The following is a 16941-nucleotide window of genomic DNA, read 5'->3' as shown; positions in this document are numbered from 1 at the left end:
AGTACGGCTGGATGCCGGCCGGAGAAGGCCAGGACACCCGCGCTCCTCAGCGCGGGACCAAGAACAGTGCGAGCGAGCGGCCGGGGCCGCTGGAGGGCAGGGGTGGGGCGGCGGGGAACGGGTGCCAGCCGCGACTCTGCCGGTTCGAGGAATGAGGGGTGCCGGCGGGAAGGCGGCGTGAGCCGGCGGCGTCGCACTCGGCGGGGGCTGCAGGACAAGCTCTGTGAGAGCTCGAGGGGCGCCCCCAAGCGTCGAGGCCGGGCGCTGCACTGCACCGCCCTCCCCCGGCCAGCGGGGCGTACCGGCCGGGCGTACCGCCGGCGGCGGCGGCAGCGCACCCCGCCCGCCCCTGGCCCTGAGGAAAGCTGTCTGCGGGCTCGGAGCCGCCCGGCGCCCGCCCCCCGCTTCCTGCCCCGCCGCCGCTGATTGGCCAGCCGCGTGCCCAGGAATGCGAGCCACTCTTTAAAGCGGCGTGCGGCGGCTGTCCTGCAGTGCCCCGGCAGCGTCGCTATTCGCTGCTGCTCGCTCGCCTGTCTTCCCTCGCCGGGACAGTCGGCGGGTGCCCACCCGGATCGCTCTCCCCGGAGGTAAGTGCTGAAGCTGCTCCCGCCGCCCTCCCTCTCCCCTGCGAGGGCAGCAGGGTATCTGTCCCGTCCCGGCTGCCTCCGGGGAGCCTCGGGAGCCGCCGGTGCGCCGGGCGGTAGGTGCCGGTCTGGCGGCAGCACGGTGACCTTCTTCTTGTGGCTGTCCCCAGGCTGTTTAGAGGGAGCCCTGTGCCATGGGGCCAACAGCTGCGCTCTGCCTCCTCCTTCTGCTCTGCGGCTCGGAGGCCAAGCGTACTGCAGGTAAGACCAGACCCGTGCCGGCGCTCAGAGCAGATAGGGAAGGGAAGTGGGGTGGCGGAAAGAAAACGCTTCTTGGTGTCTCTGTACGCGGCTGAAATTGTGTTCGGTGGTGAAGAGTGACAAAGCTGTCAATGAACAAAAACTTAACCTAAGCATCAGCTGGTTGCGGATAGGAAACTTTCTCTAGTGTGGAGTTTGTGTAACCTTCAGAAATAAGAATGCAGTCTCCAGGGTTGAAGCACATAGCTTGTACCCCTCTGCACTGGGCAGAGGAAAGGGGGAACTTGATGTAGGAACTGGCTGAAGAAGGGATGGGGCTGTAGGCTGCTGTCATGGTGCCACAGAGGATCTGCTGCTCTGCTTGCTGTCACCCAGCTGGGTTAGGCAAGCCCCTTTTCAAGCCCCAACACAGCAACATTGCAGCCTGGGCTTCTGCTGTCAGCTCTCCACCAGAGCCTACTGAGGTGCCAGAACAGTTGCTACCTTTGTGTGTCAATCAGCAGGTACTTGGCACTCCTGTGCCGACTGGCTCCTGTACAAGAATTCGCATGAGCTGCCACACAGCAGCTCCTGGTGGGACTGCTGTATCACTGGGGCTATGTCTGTACTCTGATGTGAGGTGCTGTATCTCACATCATATGCACTATGTATGCTAACAGTACGTTAAGCAGGTCTGAGCGTCTACTCTGCTTCTTCTTGTCCCTTGCTCATATATCTTGTTCTGATCTCCACAGAGTCCAGGAGCGATGACAACAGCGTCTTTGATCTCTTTGAGCTCACTGGCTTAATTCGGAAGGGAGCTGGGCGCCGGGCACCCGGGGTGCACCTGGTGAAGGGACCAGAATCCTCCAGCCCTGCTTATCGTATTGAAGACGCCAGTCGCATCCCTCCTGTCCCTGACTCAAAGTTCCAAGACTTATTAGATGCCATCCACACTGAGAAGGGCTTCATCCTCCTGGCCACTCTCCGGCAAGCTAAGAAGAGTAGAGGCACGCTGCTGTCCGTGGAACAGAAAGATGGCTCTGGTCATGTCTTCAGTCTAGTGTCAAACGGCAAGGCAGGCACCCTGGACCTGAGCCTTTCCGGTGATGGCAAGCAGCAGATAGTGTCAGTAGAGGATGCCTTGCTAGCTACAGGACACTGGAAGAATATCACCCTGTTTGTGCAGGAGGACCGAGCTCAGCTCTATGTTGGGTGTGAAAAAATGGAGAATGCAGAACTGGACATCCCCATCCAGAACATCTTCACTAGGGACCTGGCCAGCAGTGCCAGGCTCCGCATTGCCAAAGGGGGAGTCAATGACAACTTCCAGGTAAGGCTTTCACTGATGTTTCGCCTAGTGTTTTCAAACACCTACCCTGAGGTGTGTTAACTACTCAATCATCCTAAATAGCTGCAAAGACAGGGAGAAGGAGCTCTGATTGTTTTGTGCTCATCTGATGCGGACCATCTCTAAATCTACTAAACTTTAGTATTGGAGTTTGAAGGGTGAAGCATTAGATTTGCAGGGGTATAACTTTCTGCAGCAATAAGAAGGCATTGAAGCTTCCAAACAGGTAGCTGTGGTTTCACTGCTCAGCTTCCGAATCTTCTTATATGAGATTCAGAAATTCCTGGGGTTTTTCCTTCCTGCCTGGAGAGCTGCCAGATCCTTGTGGTCAAGGATAAGAATGTTAGTAAGCAGGGCTTGTTATCATTAAGGAGAATAAAGCAACGTGTTTCACTCTTTCATCTGTCTGTCATGAAATTACTCCTAATAAACTTATGTGACCATAAGTGCCTCCAAGCTCTCTCCATGCAAGCTGTACTTTACCTTGCAGTTGCTGCAAGTGGTTGTAATTCTTCCTCTGTCCACAGGGACTGCTGCAGAATGTGCGGTTTGTGTTTGGAACAACCCTGGAAACTATCTTGAGGAACAAAGGCTGCTCCAGCTGTAAGTTTGCAATCTTTCAGATCCAGTGACCTATTAAAAATAAGATTCCTCATTGCATTAGAAAGACAAGTTGAAACAGAACTCGGAAATATGCTGATGCACAAATCCATGCTGCATAAGAAATATGATTATATTTCTGCAGGCAACCTAGTGAATTTGATGGCAGCTGTTTAGCAGGTATTACCCTAGAATGATAAATGCACATGGTAAAAAATGCATTTATTTTATGTGCATTTGTGTCTCTTAGCCACTAGTGCGATCATTACTTTGGACAACCCTATCAATGGTTCAAGCCCAGCTATCCGCACTAATTACATTGGCCATAAAACAAAGGACATTCAAGCAGTCTGTGGTTTTTCCTGTGATGAGCTAACAAATATGTTTGTGGAACTGCAAGGGCTCCGGTCCATGGTTACAACACTTCAAGACAGAGTTCGCAAAGTGGTGAGTGTTGGTTAAATTCATAGTACCTTTCATTAACTGGCCCTTAGTGAATGAATTATAACCTGTCCTTTGAGAGCCTGGATAAACAGTAATAACTTTACTATGACTTTTGTGGAAAAGGGTGTTTTCTGCATTAACTTCTAAATATCTTTTCTCTGCTTTTCTTCCCGCTTTCTTTCCCTCCCCCTCCAAGACTGAAGAAAATGAACTCATTGCCAAAGTAGTCCAGATCACGCCCGGAGTGTGCATTCACAATGGAATCTTGCACAAAAATAAAGAAGAGTGGACTATTGACAGCTGTACTGAATGTACCTGCCAGGTGAGATTCCTCACATTCATAAATCCTCTGTATATAAATTCATGAGTTGGAATTAACAGGTATTTCTAAATGACACTAAGAAAGAGCGAATCCTGCACAGAAATGGGCATACTGCCAGTAGTCAAATATTATTCGGTTTATTTCACCCAACTAGATCTCTGGTATAAAAGCAGCTTTCATGCAGTGTTACAACAGCAGTATTTTAGAAAATTACATATAACATCACTCTGATACAGCTTTTAAATCACTTTTAGTTCCTTAATTTGGGGAATGCCTGTATCCTTTATATAAGTCCATAAGTAAACTAAAAGTCATCATCAGTAGAGCACATTCATAGTACTATTAGCTTTGCTCCCTGGAATACTTTAAATCCGCATTCTGTACTTACTGAACCTCTTGCTGGCTTAATAGGAAAAGACGTTCAAAGTATTTACCAAGTACTAGAAACTTAAGAGCTTTTTTCTTTATCTAACAAATGCTTCTAGTTGTGTTTTATAAGCAGTCACAGATTATATGGAGCAGCAGATTTCAAGGTAGCTATTTAAATCCCAGGATTGCCTGGCAACATTCTTATGCTTTGTGTTCCACTACTGTAGAGTGTTGGAAAAGTACACCAAAATGTACAATTTCTGAGTTTCTTTAAACTCTTTGTTTGCTCCCGCTGTGGAGTACCAGTCTACTGAAAAGTGTGTTAACTAGCCTGCTGCTGTTTAGATACTAAAGACTGAATATTTGTACATATGCAGTCCAAGGCATCTCGCCAAATTCTGCATCTGCTTCTATAGATCTCTGCATCATTTGTCTTGTAATCAGAAAATGATACTGTGACTTCTGCATTTACTTCTTTCCTACCAACCCAGTTACTCAGTGTTAGCTGTAATTGCCTTAATGTGGTCATTTGCCTGGGGATATTAAAATAGTAAGCATGACAGAATTCTCCTGACCAAGCTGCTACCTTCTGGGAGCAAAACTACAGGCTGCCCTTTAGCTCTTACCGAGATTGGAGGTGTATGTTCTTACCCTGCCTGTTTGGCTTAAATATCAAAGACGTCTAAGTATAAGTTACAGATTTCATGGCTCTTGAGCAGAGTCCACCAAACTCATTTTATCTTTACTGTATAATCAGCTTAAATTTATATTAACTGAAAAGAAAGTTGGCTTCTCATTCATGTTTCATTCCCTTGAAGTCTGACCTTATACTTGAGGTATCATGTGATAGTTTTTACTCTAGCCAGCATCTGGTAGCTACTCTTGATCAACTTCTGCAAAACTGAAATACTGCTCTTGGTGGACAAATAATGAGTGAGAATGGGAGTGAGATGAAGTTGGACTGAAAATACCTGGGACTACCCTGTTGTATTAGCTCTAAATACAAGGGTCTCTACTTTAGAGGTGCTGTTGAATCTTGAAGTGCTGCAGAGAAGATCTCTGATCACTTAACCAGGCTCCAGACATCATTTATATTCCACTTATTTCAATTCTCATAATTCATTTTAGAACTCAGCAACTATATGCCGGAAAGTGTCCTGTCCTCTCATGCCTTGTTCCAATGCCACTGTGCCCGATGGGGAGTGCTGCCCTCGATGCTGGCGTACGTACTTAATGCCTTCACACTTGTATTGCAGTTGGCTTCATCTAGCTAGACACGTGCTGCTCTAAAGTGTACAACAACTGGATATAACCTTGCACCACTGGAGTAAGGCTATCCTGATGCCTCTTTGAGGTTAATCATTTAGGTAATGCATGTGAGCACTGAAATGTTTGAGTTCTTGGCCTTTATCTTGTACAAGAAAGGAAGATGCGTGTGGCTTTTCAGGACAGCTGTATCTCTTTTTTTGTGAAGAGTGAGAGAAAAGGCTATAGAAAAATATACAGCTGCAGTTTTATTCAGAGCTGTATCTCTCTGCAGCTAGCGACTATGCAGATGATGGGTGGTCTCCTTGGTCTGAATGGACTTCATGTTCTGTAACGTGTGGGAATGGGATTCAGCAGAGAGGACGATCCTGTGACAGTCTCAATAACCGCTGCGAAGGGTCTTCTGTACAGACTCGGACTTGCCACCTTCAGGAGTGTGATAAGAGATGTAAGTACTTGATCTGTTCACACTGGTAATAAAATGCAGGCTGCTTTTATTGGCTTAATGTTAACAGCAAAGATTACCATGTAAGCTTTGTCACTGGGAAGGAGCAATGGCTTTAAGGATCTTGATTAATCAGGTAAAGGGTTCCAGATACCTAATGCAGTGAATAGACATGTTTGGGCATTGCTCCCAGGGCAAAATTTGAGGCAGTTTAGGTATACAGTTTCTCTAGTGACAAAACAACTTGATCAGTGACAGTGCTGAGGCTGTCCAATACCTATGGAATCTGGTACAGTTCTGGTACTGGCTATGTCCAAGGTGTTGTGCAGCTGAAGTGTGTTCTTCAGGAACTCTATTAATAACAGACACCTCTCTCTTGCAGTTAAACAGGATGGTGGCTGGAGTCACTGGTCACCATGGTCATCATGTTCTGTCACTTGTGGCACGGGCATCATCACTAGAATTCGTCTCTGCAACTCACCGGTACCACAGCTGAATGGCAAACCTTGTGAGGGTGAGGCACGAGAAAACAAACCCTGCCAGAAAGATCCTTGCCCAAGTAAGTGCATCCATGTCATAACTTTTAGTAGCTTAAATGGTGAACTTCCTGAGTAGTTGCTATGTAGTCTAGCTCTAGTAATATTCTCCTTTTAAAATTGGGGGTGGGCTAGCTAAAACCTCAGAGGTTAGTTTCAGGTGAAACTGATATGTTTACGTGAAACTGTCTTCTATGGCTTTCCAGTAGAGTCCATTAATTCTGTCACTTATGTCTGAACAATGTCTGAAGTGCTCTCACTACAAAAGTAATAGTCCTTAGTCAGGAAGAAACTAGTTGCACCACTGAATTTAAAGCTATATGTGACTTTTAACTTTTATCTTCCTTCAGTTAATGGCAACTGGGGACCATGGTCTCCATGGGATGCTTGCACAGTGACATGTGGAGGAGGACTTCAGAAACGTAGCCGTCTCTGCAATAATCCTGAGCCTCAGTATGGTGGGAAGACTTGTGTTGGTGAAGCTAGAGGGACTCAGGTTTGCAACAAACAGGACTGTCCAATTGGTGAGTATTCATTTTCCCACAAACATCTGAAGGTTGTGTACAACCTTGGAAATACTGATTAAAAACTTTGACATAAGTCTAAAACACAAGTGCTAGAATTCTAAACCAGCATATGAGCCAAATACAGCACTGTGGCGGCATGGCAAATGTCCCTCATCTTAACAATTTCTTACTTGTTTCTCAGATGGGTGTTTGTCTAATCCCTGCTTTGCGGGGACTACATGTACCAGCTCCCCTGATGGCTCCTGGAAGTGTGGTGCCTGTCCTCCTGGTTACCATGGTGATGGTATCCACTGCCAAGATATTGATGAGGTAAGAAGACTAGGGTTTTCCCCTTGAAAGGGAGTGAAAAAAGATGGGAAGGGAGAATAAAATCACAGTGGTTTATAATGCTAACCGTTTTTTTTCCTCTATCTCAAACTTGTATTTCAGTGCAAAGAGGTTCCTGATGCCTGCTTTGTCTTTAATGGAGTGCACAGGTGTGAGAATACTGAACCTGGTTACAACTGTCTTCCTTGTCCGCCACGTTTCACTGGGACACAGCCATTTGGTCGCAGTGTTGAGGATGCCATGGCTAACAAACAGGTATTGTCAACTTGAGAGTTATTCTGGGTTATGAAATCTCACAAAGTTTCTGAACCACAGAAAGCACCTATGCGTTTTAGGGAAGAAGGACTTGGCACATTTAGTAAAATACCATCCCCTGTGATTCAGAACAGGAGAAGCGTTAAGCAGTTTGAGTTCAAAAGGAGTTTTAAGTGCCTTAGAGATTTTTGTAGTGCTTGGTTCCATTTGAAAATGAATAGGGTTTGAACAAGAAAAATAATGATTAGTGGTAAGACTGCTGCTGGATTTGGGGAGTGGAAGAATGTAATGTATGAGACGTTTTCCTTCCTGATCAAAATAAGCATGTACTGTCTATGTTTTATTTGAATCTCTGGGAAAAGTTAGGGATAAAAAGATGTTTCCAGTGGATTTAATTTCTGTGTGGTCTTCTAGGTCTGCAAGCCACGTAATCCATGCACAGATGGAACACATGACTGCAACAAGAATGCCAAATGCAATTACCTCGGCCACTTCAGTGACCCCATGTATCGCTGTGAATGTAAACCAGGCTATGCTGGCAATGGTATAATCTGTGGAGAAGATACTGACTTGGATGGGTGGCCAAATGAGAACCTTGTTTGTGTTGCCAATGCCACTTACCACTGTAAAAAGGTATGTTTTCCCATCTACTGTTACAACAGCTTGTCTGTCTAATAAATGTACAAAATATATTGGGTTTGAGGTGTGAAGCAAGTCTGTCTAGTTCAAGCTATTAAGCTATCCTCTCTGTCAAGTATACTGTTAGAAGACTTGCTGTTGCTTTAGATGTCCTTGCAATATGGGGGAAAAAATGAAGCCTGAGAAAACTATAAATGTTTGTTATAAATGTTCTAGGAAGACTCTAGCTTAGTCTATGCCTATATCAGCTGTGCTCTGACAGATACCTTCAGAGGAAGAAAAGAGGATAAGATTCTGAAAAGCAGCCAAATCTTTGTTTCAAAAATGGTTTGAACTATGGCTCTCTAAATTTTAGCTAGTCATTACTGTGAGGATAAGCCTGAGACTGTTACAGTAAGATATCAGTTACTTGACAGAGGCATTAGGACTTTGCCTAATGATTAGATAATACCCACTAAAATCACTGTTGTAATCATGCCAGGGGTAACCTCATCTATATTCTCCCTCCTTCTAGGATAACTGCCCTAATCTGCCCAACTCTGGGCAGGAAGACTATGATAAGGATGGGATTGGTGATGCCTGTGACAATGATGATGATGACGATGGCATCCCTGATGACCGGGTAAGACAACACAAAAGATGAGCCTTGAGAATGTAGTTTTCCTATTCCCCTTCCTTCTAAGGTGGGGTCTAGATTCTAACCTTATTCTTGAGAGGACCATAGGAAATAGCTGGTACTGACTGTTGATATGTCCAACTGCGCAAATTAACTTTCTGCAGCTGGTTGAGCTTTGAAAGTGAATAACATCTTTTTTATTTAGTGAGGGTTTTTGTGTTGTTTTTTTTTATTATTTTGTTTCATTGGGGTTTTTTTGGTTGGTTTTTGTTTTTTTTTTGTTTTTTTTAACTTCAGCCATTTCTATGCTCAGGGAAGTAATGGTGTGTTTTGAGACAGAAGCATTCCAGGTTTAACTGTTTCTCTGCCTTTCATTTCTCCTTTCATATAGTGGTACAAGCATAAGCAGAATCTGGTTAAAGCTTTAATTGGATTCTCTTTTAAAGGCTGACTTTTTTTCATGCTTTTGCAGGACAACTGTCCATTCATCTACAACCCACAGCAGTATGACTATGATAGGGATGATGTTGGTGACCGCTGTGATAACTGCCCCTACAATCACAACCCTGATCAAACTGACACTGACAACAATGGAGAAGGAGATGCATGTGCAGTGGATATTGATGGAGATGGTAGGTGGTCTCTAAATCACTACTTTAGGTGATTTTCTAATCAGATTGTTGAAATGTACTCATTTTCATGTTTCATCCATAAACACATGAAATTTCTCCTCTGGTGGTTTCAGGACATAAGATTACTGAAATAACAATTATAGTTAATGGAAATTGATTTTGAAATATACATATTTTGGCACAGTTGAATTCTGGCTCTGCTCTTGCAGACAGTAGGGACAGAAGTGTGTGGTAGAGCTAGTGATGAGTTAAATTTCAAAGCTTTCAAATGCTGCTTACAATGCTTTCAAAAAAATACGAAGAGTGTGATGGTTTTACGCAGTCCTGTGCAGCATGTAGCCATCTGACTTTCATTCACAAGCTCTTCTTCATTTTATAGGGGTCCTTAATGAAATGGACAACTGCCAATATGTCTACAATGTAGACCAGAGGGATACAGACTTGGATGGTGTTGGAGATCAGTGTGATAACTGTCCACTGGAACACAATCCTGACCAGGTAGGGGATTTGCATTATATAAACAGAAGGCTGGCAGTATTAAAAAGATAGTATGTTGTGTATTGTAGAAAATACCTGAACAACAAGTGGCAACTTAAATTTGACATGTTCCAAATCATTCTTATTAATTTGCCAAATGGTGCCTTTATCAAAAAACATGCCTTCACCATTCAAACAGTTGCTAGGTATTTCCTGAAAAGTAACTCTAGTGAAAATATGTGAGACTCTTGCAGGTGCTTGTCTCCTAAATCTCTCTTAGGCCTGTCAGTTGTGGTGATTCTCATAGTGAGGATATGAAATTCCTGGGAGCACTGTATGAAAAATGGATAGGTAGGAACTACCTGCTTCATAGCCTGAAGAGCTGTTTTCACGTGGACACAAAGTTGCTCTTTAATCTTTGTTTCTAAGTTTGAAATGGATGCATTTCAAAAGATACACCTTTCCTACCAGTAAGTTAAAGGCAGCACAAGTGCTTTTCTTTAAGGAAAAAGCACAAAATTCCTCTTCATAAAAGTCTAGGGGGATGCAGCCTCTCACACAATTTGCTGGTTCAGAAATGTCTGAAGCAGTAGATAAAGCCTGTGCCATCCTGTCATTTACAAGGCTGTAGTTTAATAGCTTCAGGGACATATACATATATGGAATGTTTCTAGGGTTAGAGAAGGTGTTGCAAATCAGAGGAAAGTGCAGCCTAAAAGCAGAGTTACTCAAAATATTTAAATAGATAAGCAAGACTAAGAAATTTTATATTACTACTTCCCTTCCTAAGGGTAGAAAGTGCCTGAAGAACCTTTCAGACAATGTTTCTCCTGACATTTTGAAATCTTAATATGACTCCAGTGGGGTTGGTTTGCTTGGCTTTTTTTTTTTTTTTAACACTTTTCTAATCAAGTTCTAGAAGCAGAAATAGTAGGTTTCAAACAGCAGAAATTAGTAGCTATTCAGACTGTGTGGTATGCCTTCTGTCTACACCAGCACCAAGGTAACTCACCATTGTTGACAAGACTCTACTAGACTAAACCCTGAGGCAGCCTCAGGGATGACTGCATTGGGTTTGTGTTGGTTTGGTTTTCTTTTTGCTTAGTCATCTTCTGAAATAAGAAATGACTGGCTAAAATACATGATCAGCATGCACAGCAGTTCATGCAGTCCTTGATACTAAGGGAATAATTGTCTTGACTGAATGATGGGGCATGAAGAGCATTATAAGCTTTTATGATATGGTGTGGAGGCTGTAAAACAAAGACATGGTGGACTATGTTTTACTGTCTTCACTGGCTAGGTACAGAGTAGTCTGACCCTATCTGGTCCTTGGAACCAAGGAGTTGCCAGAGATGGTAGGAGGTGAAGTACCCAGTGTTCAGTATGGTAGACTAGTAATAGTCATGTGGCAGAAGGGAAAAGAGAATCAGATGACTATGCTTCTTTCTGCTGCTGTGGATTCAAATTAAAACCAGGACAATGGCAAAGCAGCCTGAAAGCAGTTAGCACAGGAAGCTTGAAGTAGGCATGTATTAATCCTAGTACCTCACTACACCCATCTTAGTTGTTGCTAAAGCAAGCAGAAATCTCAGTTAATTCTAGCTGTTAAGACTCCTATTTCAGCCTTTTTAAAGTGGATTTTTTTTGAGCGTTCTTTATCTTTTTCCTTTCTTAGGAAGATGCTGATTCTGACCGCATAGGTGATCAGTGTGACAACAACCAAGACATAGATGAAGATGGCCATCAAAATAATCTTGATAACTGCCCCTATGTGCCCAATGCCAACCAAGCTGACCACGACAAGGATGGAAAAGGTGATGCCTGTGACCATGATGATGACAATGATGGTATCCCTGATGACAAAGATAACTGCAGATTGGTTGCCAACCCAGATCAAGCTGACTCTGATGGTAAGATGGCCAGTATCATAGTAACACTTTAAAAGTATCTTCCAATAGTTTTGATGCATGGATTTTTGGTTGGTTGGTTGGTTTTGGGGGTTTTTTGTTTGTGTGTGTTTTTTTGTGACAGTTTTTTTTTGTTTGGTTTTGTTTGTTTGTTTTTGTTTGTTTCTATACTAGTTAAGGTTGGACAGAACTTCCAAGTAACAAAAAGATAGTGTCTGTATTGTTATAGTACTCCTCAGGAGTAAGGAGCAATGTAAAAATGATTACATACCCAACTTATTCCTAAAGCACTATCAGGCTGGAGTGAAAGGGCATTTATACAGCAGCTGTTGTGGCTTCTGTACCGTGGCTGCCAGTAGTACCTGGACAGTCAGAGATCTGCAATTAAGATTACAACTCCGAGTTGTATGATTCGGAAGCGAACAACAATAGTGATATAATGGTGAATTACTTGTGTCCTGCAGGTGATGGACGTGGAGATGCTTGCAAAGATGACTTTGATCAAGACAGTGTGCCAGACATTGATGATATCTGCCCTGAAAATGTAGACATTAGTGAAACGGATTTCCGAAAATTTCAGATGATTCCCCTGGATCCCAAAGGAACATCCCAAAATGATCCAAACTGGGTTGTTCGTCACCAGGGTAAAGAACTGGTTCAAACAGTCAACTGTGATCCTGGCCTTGCAGTTGGTAAGGGGAAAACTTTAACTTGTATTACACAAAGACCTTACTTTGGTTTTGGGTTGTGGGTGGGGAGAGGAAGAGAACCTGGGATGTTAATGAGTTGTTTAAGAATCACAAATGAGTGGCACCTAAAAATTTCTCCTTTAATGCTTCATAGGTTTTGATGAATTCAATGCTGTGGACTTCAGTGGCACCTTCTTCATCAATACAGAAAGGGATGATGATTATGCTGGCTTTGTATTTGGCTACCAATCTAGCAGTCGTTTCTATGTTGTCATGTGGAAGCAGATCACCCAGTCTTACTGGGACTCCACACCAACCAAAGCTCAAGGCTACTCGGGCCTTTCCATCAAAGTTGTGAATTCCACCACTGGTCCAGGAGAACACCTTCGTAATGCTCTGTGGCACACAGGAAACACTCCTGGACAGGTAAGAGTGGCATTTTGATAACCTACTTTTCTGCACTGTAAGAAAGGCTGTTCTTCCAACAGGGTAGGCACTGTACATGCTGATCAGAACAGCATGGTGGTCTTGGTGAAGACTGATAACTAAGTATCCGAAATCTTGCAAAATAACAGGACTGCATGCTGCAGACAGTCTTTTCAGCACAGTGGATCGTTGTTTCTGGAATTGTGGAGTAGTTTCCTAAATGCAGTCAATTTCAAAATAATGCCTATGTTATCTCAGGTCTCTGGTTAATAAAGAAATATTCTTTTGTAGGTGAGAACTTTGTGGCATGACCCTCGTCACATAGGCTGGAAAGACTTCACTGCCTACAGATGGCGTCTTAGCCATAGACCAAAGACTGGTTACATCAGGTTAGCATCATCCTTTTATCTGAAGTCACTATCACAAGGAAAGTAGATATCTGTAAAGATGAACCTAACAGAAGCTTATCAAAGATGGCTGACCTATTATCTCTTTTTAGGGTTGTAATGTATGAAGGGAAGAAAATCATGGCGGACTCAGGACCAATTTATGATAAAACTTATGCTGGTGGCCGGCTAGGATTATTTGTCTTTTCTCAGGAAATGGTGTTCTTCTCAGATCTTAAATATGAATGCAGAGGTAAGAAAGGCATTGCATTTAAGATGCAATATATAAATGGTTCAATAAAAATAAAATGGATCAAAAATAAGAGCTAAGAGGGAAAGTTCACCTATGATCTTTTATGGGTCAATCTCAAGTAAGTTCTGCAGGCAGAAATAGGACACCTTCCTGAAACTCTTCACAGCTAAAAGTTTAAATGTAAAAAAATCTAAATATATTTCTATAATTATTTTGATGTATCAGAAGTCTATGTTGAGCTCCAGATATAAAATATATCTTGAATATCCTTCAAAATGGCTCTAAAATGAATCAGCACAGCTGATGGTCCAAAGTGAAAAATCAGAATACCAGCTTTAGCAAGCAAGAGGGTAGTGTCTGACATGCAAAACACTGATGTACTTAAAAGTAAGCAAAGTAGAATATTGTCCATGAACTGCAGGAATGCAGTATAGTGGAGGTTTATGACTACTTCTAGGTGCCCTAGCCTTCTTAAATTATGACTTTATGTCACGGTTACATGGCTACATAGACTAGATTCTGAAGTTTATCATGAGAAAGTACCTAAGCACTTTCAGTTGTCTTTACCAATACATTCTTTACAAATGCCTGTAGGGATCGATGTCTTGGACATAATCATGCATAATACACAGAAATATTTGAATATCTTAATTTTTTCTTTTTTCACAGATCCATAATCACAAAGTTATTGGATCCAGAGACTATTTAAAAATGCTGGTATTGCACCTTCTGAAATGTTTAGCCTTACGAATCCTGGGACCATTATATTATTCCTTCCTTTCTTCTTTCTGTGTAAATGCGGACTCGAAACACATGACCTGCCTCAAGAGAATGCTTTTGAGAGTATGAAAGTGAGAACATACTTGGAATCTGACCTCTGCTGAAGTGGAAGGAAACAAATGTATCTTGCAAATGAGAATTGTCTTCACTGAACAAGCACACTTTCAGTAGGAAAGACATTTGTTTGCTGTTTATCACAGTGCAGTGTCACTGCCTCTCTAACTGGAGGTCCCATGGAGTAGCATTTTGTAACAAGAACATCCTTGGATGTGCTGTGGACTACTTAAACTGAAGACCTTTCATTGTGTGGGGAAAAGGGATTTTGGGTGGGAGGGAGAACTCCAAGTCTTTTTATTCTTTATGGGGGAGAGGATTTTTTTTGTAATGAGGGCTGCACTGCTTTGGTTTACATCCATTTAACTTGGAGGAATTATAGTTTTATATGGCATATGTTTCAGATGAAAACACAGCCTTTCACTCCATTTGTGGTGAGCTAGATCACTGCTCTGTTACACAGGACAAAGTAGATATCCTAAAATTGATTCCTGTGGTGGGAGGGGAGAAAAGAGGATAAAAACTGGCACACTGGATCACATCAGCTTTGGGAGAACTGGGATATACAATTAGTTTTTTTTTCTGATTTAGATGCAGATCTTTCTTACCTTTAAATATTTTCTTTCATACACGGTGCCAAGAAGCACCACCATCTCAGCTAGCACTTTGCTGTCCTTCAGGAAACCAGCAGGTGCTTCACTTTTTATGGTTAAAAAGGCACAAATGTAATAGTAATGAAAACATTCCATAGATGCTTTAAACCCCTCACTTTGGAGGGGAGGGGGCCTATAGATAAAATACTGAAATTGTAAAATATTTATTTTTACTTATCCTTGATGTTATAATGACTGAGGGATTATTGATTAAAGCAACAAGAAATGCGTCAAGACTATCCACCTAATCATTGTTACAAGTCTTCATGGCTGTTGGATTGTAAATACAGATTATTTATTAACTCTGTTCTATATGGAAACTAGAGAGGGTTTAGATGAGAAAAAAAATCATCTTGTCTGGAGCAGATAGTGCTGATGTATTTGTTACAAAGACCAGTTTTCCTATAAAGGCTTTGAGGCACAGGGAGAAGTGATGGGGTGGGGGATGGGATGTTTGTTTTTTCTCAGTCTGAGCTCAATGCTGGCTTTTCCTTTCTTTATGCAAGGCAGTTGGTAGCCTGGCAGGCAACTGTTGTGCAGTGCTAAAACTCGAGTCCCTTGGGATGATAGCAGTTCTTGTCTCATCCCTAGTGCTAGAGATAAGGGAATGACAGTTACAATCTTAGCAGTTATTTAGTGCTGGGAGATGTCTGCAGTGCTTTACCACTGGTCAGTGGGCCTGATACAAAACCAGAATATACCCGTCCTGAGGAGACTGCAGAGAGGCACCATGGACCACACCCTGTAACCATTCAAACCAGCTGTTTGTGCCACTGCATATTCATTCGTGTAACTAGTCCTGTGTGGCAACAAAAGAAGGAATTCTTCACAGACTAGACAGAATTTCAGGAGCTCCTTGCAAAAGAGGGAGAGGGCTTGATTTTTCCTTAGCAGAAGACTCTTCCCCAACAGAAGGGGCAGCATCTTTATACCTATTCTATTTCCTTGTCTTTTCAAAAAAAAAAAAGGAAAATAACACAGTGAAAGTTTTACGTACAAATATTACCTCATTGTTGTGTGACTGAGAAAAACCTTTGGATAAAGCAGAGTTCAAATGTCTAACAAACTTTAAAGCTACTGTAGTACTAAAACGTTAATGCTGTACATAGTCAAAATTTCTTTGCAGAAAATGTATTCCCAGTAAGGAAATAGCATTGGAAAAAAAAAAAAAAAGTTGGATACAATTTCTAATGTTGTGTTATATTTTTTCCCGTCATCTTGTATACCATTGCTTGTATTTTTATAAATTATTGTTCTCATTGCCATTGTAATAGTTAATCACGTAATTGTGTAGATAGGCTATTTAAATAATTTATCATGAAATGCTACCTGTAGAGTTAGTATTTCTATTTTTATAAAATGTTTGCACACTGAAGATTTTTTTTTTTTGCTTCCCTCCTCCAGATGTTTTTGCTAGCATAATTTTCTAAGAACATGCTTTTTTTGTAAACATTTTTAACCATTTTCCATTTTAAAGTTGTGTAAGTAAGTTGTACAATAAAGCTTCTTACATCCAAAGAACAATAAATCAACAAGGACATTTATATTTACACCTTTGAGCCATAGTTTTATTCATGTTTTGTAGTATCAGTGATTCACCAGAGGTATGTTATTTGTCAAATTTGGTTTCAAAGCATGCTGTCTCTACTCTCTTTATATTAAAACTATGATGAGGGGATGCACCTCAGCTTTCACCCTAGCTTTGACCTGAAGACTCTCCTGCCATTAGGGGGCATGGACAGCTGGCAAATTGGATTCTGAAGGCTTCGTTGAAGACTTCTATAACTGCAGACACAGCAATGCTGCCCATGATGCAGCCACAAAATACTCGAGGGATTTCAACCATCTCCAGCCAGTCACATCCCCTATTTCCTTTTCATGGGAAAAGAGGCAGCGTGATTGATAGCTGTTAACATCTCTTCTAGACTGAGAGTGCTAGTGTGATCAAAAAGCTGATGGCGTAGCACTGTGGCAACTGCTGGAACTTGCTAAAAATAAGAGCATTTAATAGTAGTTGTTCCATCTTTACTTGCAGCAGCAGGTTGTCCAATAAGCCTTTTACCAAAGCCAGGTGTTATATTAGAAGCGCTAGATACCCACATAAGAAGTGTATTTAGGGGATCCTGCAGGTATACAAAAAAATCTTTACATCTACTTTTC

The 16941-nt window shown here is 42.3% G+C and overlaps 1 protein-coding gene across 1 annotated transcript; it reads left to right on the top strand.

Moving 5' to 3' along the window:
- Window positions 1–552: 552 nt before the first annotated feature.
- Window positions 553–16331, top strand: THBS1 (thrombospondin 1). Its single transcript, XM_062619304.1, has 22 exons — window positions 553–587; window positions 755–845; window positions 1580–2157; window positions 2703–2778; window positions 3026–3222; window positions 3416–3541; window positions 5039–5132; window positions 5451–5624; window positions 6004–6180; window positions 6508–6681; window positions 6866–6993; window positions 7114–7266; window positions 7681–7899; window positions 8420–8527; window positions 8994–9153; window positions 9533–9651; window positions 11309–11543; window positions 12005–12232; window positions 12384–12655; window positions 12947–13044; window positions 13155–13294; window positions 13964–16331. Exons 2-22 carry the CDS (start codon window positions 779–781, stop codon window positions 13969–13971), a joined length of 3531 nt encoding a protein of 1176 aa, XP_062475288.1. The 5' UTR covers window positions 553–587; window positions 755–778; the 3' UTR covers window positions 13972–16331.
- Window positions 16332–16941: the final 610 nt, after the last annotated feature.

Source organism: Pezoporus occidentalis, unplaced genomic scaffold (assembly GCF_034315485.1).
Source record: "Pezoporus occidentalis ecotype Australia unplaced genomic scaffold, CSIRO_AGI_Poc_V1 ctg21, whole genome shotgun sequence".
Taxonomy (NCBI): domain Eukaryota; kingdom Metazoa; phylum Chordata; class Aves; order Psittaciformes; family Psittacidae; genus Pezoporus; species Pezoporus occidentalis.
Note: the sequence above shows the minus strand (reverse complement) of the source record. Positions and strands in the feature narration are given on the sequence as shown.